The sequence below is a fragment of the Carcharodon carcharias genome, chromosome Y (genome assembly GCF_017639515.1).
Source record: "Carcharodon carcharias isolate sCarCar2 chromosome Y, sCarCar2.pri, whole genome shotgun sequence".
NCBI lineage: Eukaryota > Metazoa > Chordata > Chondrichthyes > Lamniformes > Lamnidae > Carcharodon > Carcharodon carcharias.
The window spans coordinates 759434-768936 of NC_054508.1; the positions used below are offsets into that span (position 1 = coordinate 759434).

The following is a 9503-nucleotide window of genomic DNA, read 5'->3' on the forward strand; positions in this document are numbered from 1 at the left end:
GGGATATCCTGTCTCTCTCTCTCTCTCTTTCTCTGTCCCTCTCTCTGTCTGTCCCTCTCTGCTTCTCTCTCTGTGTCTCTGTCTCTCTCTGCCTCTCTCTCTCTGTCCCTTTCACTCTCTGTCTGTCCCTCTCTGCCTCTCTCTCTGTCTCTCCGTATCTCTCTCTCTCTCTCTGTTTGCTTGTCCAGAACATTTCTGTGGCGTTTAAGTGGGGCAGATAGAGAGAGAAGGAGAGAGAGAGGGAGTTATGTGTGTGTGTGTGTGTGAGAGAGAGAGAGGAAGAGAGAGAGAAAGAGAAAGTGGGGTGAGAGAGAGGGAGTGTGTGTGTCAGAGAGAGAGGAGAGAGAGAAGGAGCGTACGTGTGTGTGTGTGTGAAAGGGAGAGAGAGAGAGGGAGAGGGAGTGTATATGTATGTGTCTGAGAGAAAGAGAGAGAGAGAGGGAGTGTTTGTGTGTATGAAAGAGAGAGAGAGAGCGAGAGAGAGAGGGAGTGTTTGTGTGTATGAAAGAGAGAGAGAGAGACAGAGAGAGAGGAAGTGTATGTGTGTATGAAAGAGAGAGAGAGACAGAGAGAGAGTGTGTGTTTGTGTGTGTATGAAAGAGAGAGAGAGAGACAGAGAGAGAGTATGTGTGTATGAAAGAGAGAGAGAGACAGAGAGAGAGGGAGTGTATGTGTGTATGAAAGAGAGAGAGAAACAGAGAGGGAGTGTATGTGTGTATGAAAGAGAGAGAGAGACAGAGAGAGGGAGTGTATGTGTGTATGAAAGAGAGAGAGAGACAGAGAGAGAGGGAGTGTATGTATGTATGAAAGTGAGAAAGAGAGAGAGGGAGTGTATGTGTGTATGAAAGAGAGAGAGAGAGACAGAGAGAGAGGGAGTGTATGTGTGTATGAAAGAGAGAAAGAGAGAGAGGGAGCGTATGTGTGTATGAAAGAGAGAGAGAGACAGAGAGGGGGGAGTGTATGTGTGTATGAAAGAGAGAGAGAGACAGAGAGGGAGTGTATGTGTGTATAAAAGAGAGAGAGAGACAGACAGAGAGGGAGTGTATGTGTGTATGAAAGAGAGAGAGCGACAGAGAGAGAGAGTGTATGTGTATGTGTGTGTGAGAGAGAGCGAGAGAGAGAGGAGAGAGAGGGAGTGTATGTGTTTGTGTGTGAGAGAGAGAGAGAGAGAGAGAGGAGGGGGAGAGACAGACAGACAGACAGACAGAGACACGACAGAGCGGAGAGGCGCAGAATCTTGCCCACAAAACTGCCAGACATTGAGGCAACTCAAAATGAATCTCCCTGAAGATTGGACAAAGGAGTTGTCGTATTCTCCTGACTCAGGCGTCAGGGTCTAAGCGGCTGAATATCTACATTGGGGTGGGCATCTCTCGCTCTCTCTCTCTCTCTCTCTCTCTGTCTCTCCCTCCCTCCCTCTCTCCCTCCCTCCCTCCCTCCCTCTCCCTCTCCCTCTCTCTCTCTCTCTCTCTCCCTCCTCTCTCCACTCCTCAGAGTGATGAGCTTCTATCCGGTCAACCCTCTCTTCTCCAAATGCAAACCGAACGAGTCGCTGGAGCCGAGGGACTCCTACTCGGACTGTCGCTTCCCGTCCCGGGGCCACTCGCTGGTGTACCCGCCGGGGGCCGGCGCGGCCGGGTTCCAGCCCCTCTCCGCCCACCTGCAGGACATCTTCCACCACCACCACCAGCACCACCACCACGGATCCTCCAGCCTGCCGGCCTCCGGCTACCAGCAGGGCGCCTGCGGTCTCCCTTGCCACGGGGAGCCCAAGTTCTACGGCTACGACCTCCTGCCCCGCCAGCCCCACTACGGCGGCGTCCAGCCAGAAGCGGCCATGCTCCCGTACGCCGACTGCAAAGCCCCGGCGGCCGGCGCTGACGGCCCGGGGAATTTAACGCAACAGTCGCCGAACAACCTCGTCTTCCCGTGGATGAGGCCGCACGGTTAGCATTTGATATTCTGGTTTTGTGTTCGGTTACTGTGTCTTTCACCCGCCACCTAACCCACCACCACCACCCCCCACCCAACCCCAACCACCACCTGCTCCCCGCTCGCCCGTCTCTCTCCTTCTCCCTCTCTCTCCCTCTCTCTCCCTCTCTCTCACCCTCTCTCCTTCTCTCCACTATCTCTCTCTCTCACCCTCTCTCCTTCTCTCCTTCTCTCCACTATCTCTCCCTCCCTCCCTCTCTCCTTCTCTCCACTATCTCTCCCTCCCTCCCTCTCTCCTTCTCTCCTTCTCTCCACTATCTCTCCCTCCCTCCCTCTCTCCTTCTCTCCACTATCTCTCCCTCCCTCCCTCTCTCCTTCTCTCCTTCTCTCCACTATCTCTCCCTCCCTCCCTCTCTCCTTCTCTCCACTATCTCTCCCTCCCTCTCCATTATCTCTCCCTCCCTCCCTCTCACCTTCTCTCCCTCTCTCCACTATCTCTCCCTCCCTCTCTCCTTCTCTCCACTATCTCTCACTCCCCATCTCTCCCTCTCCCTCCCTCTCGCCTTCTCTCCTTCTCTCCCTCTCTCCCTCCCTCTCCTTCTCTCCTTCGCTCCACTATTTCTCCCTCCCTTTCTCCTTCACTCCTTCTCTCCATTATCTCTCACTCACCATCTCTCCCTCTCTCTTTCTCTCCTTCTCTACTTCTCTCCCTCTCTCCTTCTCTCCTTCTCTCCACTATCTCTTTCTCCCTCCATCTCTCCCTCTCTCCTCTCTACTATCTCTCTCTCCCTCTCTCTCTCTCCTTCTCTCCCTCTCTCCCTCATCCTCTCTCCCTCTCTCCTTCTCTCCCCCATCTCTCTCCCCATCTCTCCCTCTCCCTTTCTCTCCCTCTGTCCCTCTCCCTCTGTCCCCCTCTCTCCCCTATCTCTCCCTCTCTTTTTCTCTCCATCTCCCACTATCTCCCTCTCCCTCTCTCTCTCTGCCTATCTCTGTATCCCCCTCTCTCTCCCTCTCTCCTCCTCTCTCTCCCTATCTTTCCTTCCCCCTCTCTCTATTCCCCTTGCTCTCCCTCTCTCTCCCTCTCCCTCATCCTCCCTCGCTCCCTCAATTGTCCCTCTCCTTCACTCTCCCTCTCACTCCCTCTCTGCATCTGTCTCTCTCCCTCCCTCTCTCCCTGTCTCTCCCTTTCTCTCACTCTCCTTCTCTCTCCCTCTCACTCCCCCTCTCTCTCTCTCCCTCTCGCTCTCCCCTCTGCCTCTCCATCTCTCTCCCCTTCCCTTGCTCTCCCCCCTCTCTCCCCCCTGTCTCTCTTTCTCTCTCTCTCACTCCGTGTTGTTTCCTTTCTCTCTTTCTCTTTCCCTCCCTCTCTCTCTCTCTCCCTCTCTCTCTTCTTCTCCCTCTCCCTATTGTTCCCTCTCTCTCTCCCTCTCTCCCATCCGTCTCTCCCTCTCTCTCCCCGTCCCTCCCTCCCTCTCTCCATCTCTCTCTCCCCTCTCTTTCTGTCTCTCTCCCACTCCCTGTTGTTCCCTCTCTCTCTCTATCTCTCTCTCTCTTTCCCTCCCTCTCTCTCTCTCTCTCTCTCCCCCCATCTCTCTCTCTCTCTCTCCCTCTCCCTGTTATTCCCTCTCTCCTCTCAACTCCTGAATGCACCCAAACTTCCTTGAATTGTAAAGCAGAAACAACCCGCTCTGGTTCCCTGCCTTCCAGATTATTTACAACTCCGGGTTTTGTATAATCCCGACTCCTTCACACAGTAGATGCGGGCGATCGGGCTCTTAAGTTTTGATATTTTAGAGGCTGCGGGATTTCTCGTGTTAAAAATGTCTCTCTCTGTCTCTTTTCGCTCTCTCTCATTCTCTCTCTTTGTCTCTCTTTCTCTCTCTCTTTCTCTCCCACATTCTCTCCTTCTCTCTCTCGCTCTCTCTCTCTTTCTTCCCACATCTTTTCTCTCTCTCTCTATTTATCTTCTTCGCTCTCTCTCTTTCTCTCCCCCTCTCTTTCTATCTCTTTTCTATTTCTCTCTCTCTCCCTCTCCCTCTTTCTTTCGCCCTCTCAGTCCCGCTTTCTTTTTCTCTTTGTCTCTCTCATTCTTCCCCTCTTTCTCTCTCTCCCCCTCTTTTTATCTCTCTCTTGTTCTCTCCCCTTTCTCCCTCCATTCTCTCTCTCTTTCTTCCTCATTTCTCTTTCTACCTCTCTCTTTCTCTTTCTCCCCTTCTCTCTATCTCTCTGTCTCGAACCTTCTCTCTCTGTCTCTCGCTCTCTTACTCCCTCTCGGTCTTTTACTCTCTCGCTCTCTCTTTCTCTCTCTTTCTTACACTCTCTCTCTCTTTTTATCTCATTTTCTCCCTGTTTATTTCTCTCTCTCTCTCTTTATCCCCCTTCCCCCCTGGTTCTTTCGTCCTATCTCTCTCTCTCCTTCTTCCGTTCCCTTATCTCTGTCTCGTTCCCTTTCTCTCTCTCTCTCATCCTATCTCCCTTTCTCCCTGTTTCTTTCACTCTATTTCTCTCTCCCTTCCTCTTTCCTTCCCCATATCTCTCTGTCTCGTTCCCTTATTCTCTTTCTTTCTATCTCAATTTCTCCCTATGTCTTTCTCTCTATCTTTTTCCCTTTCTACCCTTCCCTCTATCTCTCTGTCTCATTCCATTTCTCTCTCTCTCTCAAACTCTATATCTCCCTTTCTCCCAGTTTCTTTTCTTTCTCTCTCTCCCTTTCCCTCTGGTTCTTTTTCTCTATTCCTCTCTCTCTCTTTCTTCCCTTCTCTCTATCACTCTGTCTCGTTCCATTTCTCTCTCTCTATTGTCCTTTCTCCCTGTACCCTTCGCTCTATTGCTCTCCCTCTTTCCCCCTGTTTCTTTCTCTCTCTCTTGCTTTCTAGCTCCCTTTCTCCCTATCTCGCTCTCTCTTTCCATCTCCCTTTCACCCTGTTTATTTCTCTTTATCTCTCTCGCTTTCTTCCCTTCCCTCTATCTCTCTATCTCGTTCCCTTTCTCCCTCTCTATCTCTTTCTATCTCCCTTCCACCCTGTTTCTTTCTCTTTATCTCTCTCTCTCTTTTTTTCCCTTCCCTCTATCTCTCTGTTTTGTTCCCTTTCTCCCTCTCTCTCTCTTTCTATCTCCCTTCCAGCCTGTATCTTTCCCTTTATCTCTCTCCTGCTCTCTCTTTCTTCCCTTCCCTCTGTCTCTCTTCTCGTTCCCTTTCTCCCTCTTTCTCTTTCCATCTCCCTTTCTCCCTGTTCCCTTCACTCTATTGCTCTCCCTCTTTCCCCCTGTTTCTCTCTCTCTCTCGATTTCTAGCTCCCTTTCTGCCTATCTCTCTCTCTTTCCATCTCCCTTTCACCCTATTTATTTCTCGTTATCTCTCTCTCTCGCTTTCTTCCCTTCTCCCTATCTCTCTGTCTCATTATCTTTCTCGATCTCTATATATATGCCTTTCACCCTGCTTATTTTGCTTTATCTCTCTCTCTTTCTTCCATTCCCTCTATCTCACTATCTCGTTCCCTTTCTCCCTCTCTCTCACGCTCTTTCCCTCTCTCTTTCTCCCTGTTTCCTTCACTCTATTGCTCTCCCTCTTTCCCCTGTTTCTTTTTCTCTCATTCTAGCTCCCTTTCTCCCTATTCCTCTCTCTCTCTATCTCTCTGTCACCCTGTTTATTTCTCCACATCTCTCTCTCTCTTTCTATCTCCCTTTCGCCCTTTTTATTTCCCTTTATCTCTCTCTCTCTCTCTTTCTTCCATTCCCTCTATCTCTCTGTCTTGTTTCCTTTCTCCCTCCCTATCTCTCCCTCCCTTTCTATCTCCCTTTCACCCTGTTTATTTCTCTTTATCTCTCTTTCTTCCATTCCCTCTATCTCTGTCTTGTTCCCTTTCTCCCTCCCTATCTCTCCCTCTCTTTCTCTCTCCCTTTCACCCTGTTTATTTCCCTTTATCTCTCTCTCTCTTTCCTCCATTCCCTCTATCTCTCTGTCTTGTTCCTTTTCTCCCTCCCTCTCTCTCTTTCTATCTCCCTTTCACCCTGTTTATTTCTCTTTATCTCTTTCTTCCATTCCCTCTATCTCTCTGTCTTGTTCCCTTTCTCACTCCCTCTCTGTCTCTGTCTCTCTCTCTCTCTCTCGTATACTCACTCTTACTCTCTTTCCTTCCACCCCCACTTCTCCCTTACCCCCCACTCCCCCTACCCTCGTTCCCCCCACCCCACCCCATCCCTTCCCACCCCACCCCACCCCCCACATCTTTCCCCCTTTGCAGCCCCAGGCAGGCGCAGTGGCCGGCAGACCTACAGCCGCTTCCAGACCCTGGAGCTGGAGAAGGAGTTCCTCTTTAACCCTTACCTGACGCGGAAGCGGCGGATCGAGGTGTCGCACGCGCTGGGCCTGACCGAGCGGCAGGTCAAGATCTGGTTCCAGAACCGACGGATGAAGTGGAAGAAGGAGAACAACCGGGACAAGTTCCCCAGCGCCCGCGAGGAGGGCAAGGGGCAAGAGGCGGGGAACGAGGAAGGCGACAAGGGGGAGGATGAGAAGCAGGAGGAAGGGGAGGGAGAAGAGGGCGGAAAGGAATAGTGGCCTCCCGGGTGCAGCTGAAGGGGGACAGCTGGGAGGGGGGTGGGTGGGGGGTGGGGGGAAGAGTGAAGGAGGATTGGGGAGGTTGGGTGGTGGAGAGGGGTAGGGGTGGGGTGGTCGGGGTGTTGGGGGGGGTACTAACTATAATGCTGGGCTATGTACATAGAACGATAGCGCTAATCTCATCGTCCGTCGTTTTAAATTAAATGTGCCTCATTTTGATGCCTTTAATACCGAAAGATATATTATATATGCGCCTGGAATTCGATATTTAAGTTGCAATTTTCCTCTTGGCTTTTATCGTGCATCGCCTAAACTACCTATTTGGGAGAAGAAAAAAAAACTCACACACGCCACAGGGAGCTTTCTCTCCGTGAGCCCCAGGGAGCGGCGGCCCTCTGGGGAAGCGGATGCCTCTGCACTAGACTCGAGTTTACCGTCAACGCCGCATCTACGCCGTTTTCCACCAGGTGTGGGACTGCTGTCAGCGGTTGGGGGGTGGGGGGTGGACAGCGAAAGGACAAATTCGCCATTGTAAGGAAGGGTGGGTGGGTGAAATTAGGGGTAAATTCGCTGTTGTAAGGGAGGGGGGGTGTTGGGGGAAAATAAGCCGTAAATTCGCCGTTGTAAGTAGTGGGGTTGGGGGGTGGGGGGGCGATGGGGGGAAGTAAAAGGGAAATTCGCTGTTGTAAGAGGGGTGGGTGGGGGGAAATAAAAGGAAATTCGCCGTTGGAAGGGGTGGAGGAAAATAAAGCGCAAATTAGCCGCTGTAAAGGTGGTGGGTGGGGGGAAATAAAGGGTAAATTCGTTGTTGTAATGGGGAGTAGGTGGGGAGGAAGTAAAGGGCAAATTCGCCGTTGTAAGGTGGGGGGGGGGTTAGGTGGGGGGGGGAGTAAAGAGTAAATTTGCCGTTGTAAGGGGGAGTAACTGGGGGGAAGTAAAGGGCAAATTCGCCGTTGTAAGGGGGGTAGGTGGGGGGAAATAAAGGGCAAATTCGCCGTTCTAAGGGGTGTAGGTGGGGAGGAAGTAAAGGGTAAATTCGCCGTTGTAATGAGGGGTAGGTGGGGGGTGGGGGGAAGTAAAGGGCAAATTCGCCGTTGTGGGGGGGGGGAGGTGGTGGTTGGTGGCGGAAACTACCTAGCGGCGGCGGCGGTGGGGATTTGGAGAGGGGAGGGAGGGAAACGCGTAATTTGGCGCTCCCACAGGGCTATGCGAGCCTCCAAATCTTTGCCTGGTAATTCTCGCCCAACAACTTAAGAAACTGCCTAACGACAACGCACAGAATTACTTTATATTTATTTGGTGTGTATGTGTGTGTATGTGTGTGTGCGCGCGTGCGTGCGCGCGCCTGTGTAATTTATTTGACTTTCCGACCGAGACGTGTGGTTTAAGGTCGAATTTGCTCTCTGGAATTTAGATGCACCAATACATGCCTTGGTATCTCTGAACTACATTGTGCGTCTTGTCTGTAATTCGTGTGGAAATTCTGATATGTCTACATATTTATATATATATATATATATATAAAGGAAAGGGAGGGGAGCCCGGTTGGCCCCTCCCTACGCCGCGTTTGCGACGATTAAACGACGGGATAGTTTATGTGTTTATTTTTATTCGTTCTGTCCCGGCGTTGCTTTCTTGGCGTGAGACCCGTCTCTGGAACGCACAGGGGGCGATAACCATTAATTTCTTTTACAAAAAAAAAAATAAAAAGGCAACTGAAAAAACTAGGTTTGCAGGAAGTGTTGGTGCCCCCCCCCCCCCCCCCCCCCCGCAAACCCGCGGAGATCAAGTGTTTGGTTTGTCCGGTGGGGGTGGGGGGTAGTGGGGGGAGGAGGTTTGGCGGAGGGAGTGGGGTGAGGAGAAGGGGGTGGGAGATGCGATGTGAGTTTCGTGGAGTGGAAAATTAAAGCCCCCAATTGTTACATAACACTTTGGGAGAGGGGGGAGGGTGAGGGGTGTGGGTGGGAGGTGGGGGGGGGGCGGGGTGTGGTGAGGTTTCTGATTTTAATGGCGTTTAAATATATATATATTATATATTATGTGTGTGTATGTTCCAGGAAGTAGGAACGGGATAGGTGGCTGGCAGAGGTGGGCGAGTTGAAGGACGGGGGGTCCGGCTGCTCCTTTCCTCCCCAGGGAAAGGGCGGTTTGCATGATGGGGTGAGGGGGCCAGGGCGTTAGGATGGGCAAAGGCTTATCTCCATGCAACTGGTTTTTTTTAAAAAAAACACATCCATCCCGTCCCCATTGCGTTGGCGTGGACAGAAAGGTTTGGTGTGATACATAGTTAGGTAGATAGATAGATAGGTATATAGATAGATAGATAGATAGATAGATAGATACAGACTTAGATAAGTAGATAGAGAGGTAGACAGGCAGATCGATAAATAGATGGGTAGATAGATAGATGGATACATACTTAGACAGGTAGATAGAGAGGGAGACAGGCAGATAGATAGATAGATGGGTGGATAGATAAATAGATATATAGATAGAAAGATAGATAGGTGCATAGATGGATTGATAGATGGATGGATAGATAGATAGATAGATAGATAGATAGATGGATAGATAGATAGATGGATAGATAGATAGATAGATAGATTGATAGGTAGATAGATAGATAGATAGATAGATAGATGGATAGATAGGTAGATAGACAGACAGATAGATAAGTGGGTGGATAGATAGAGAGAGAAAGACAGATAGATAGATGGGTGGATAGATAGGTAGATAGATAGATAGACAGACAGATAGATTGGTGGGTGGATAGATAGAGAGAGAAAGACAGATAGATAGATGGGTGGATAGATAGACAGACAGACATAGATAGATGGATAGGTGAATAGATAGATAAATATATAGGTAGCCAGACAGATAGGTAGATAGATGGTGGATAGGTATTTAGAGAGGCCGACAGATAGATAGATAAATGGGTGGATAGATAGAGAGAGAAAGACAGATAGATAGATGGGTGGGTAGATAGACAGACATAGATCGATGGATAGGT

At 50.4% G+C, this 9503-nt stretch overlaps 1 protein-coding gene across 1 annotated transcript; it reads left to right on the forward strand.

Moving 5' to 3' along the window:
* The first annotated feature begins 1498 nt into the window (after positions 1-1498).
* On the forward strand, positions 1499-6490 carry LOC121273391 (homeobox protein Hox-C8-like). Its single transcript, XM_041180570.1, has 2 exons — positions 1499-1946; positions 6177-6490. Exons 1-2 carry the CDS (start codon positions 1499-1501, stop codon positions 6488-6490), a joined length of 762 nt encoding a protein of 253 aa, XP_041036504.1.
* The last annotated feature ends 3013 nt before the right edge of the window (positions 6491-9503 follow it).

Bases quoted from the DNA above. Each gene is read 5' to 3' on its own strand.
- LOC121273391 (XM_041180570.1), top strand. From the start codon at position 1,499: ATGAGCTTCTATCCGGTCAACCCTCTCTTCTCCAAATGCAAACCGAAC. The intron at 1,947-6,176 runs GTTAGCATTTGA...CCCCCTTTGCAG, and splicing joins CCCGTGGATGAGGCCGCACG to CCCCAGGCAGGCGCAGTGGC.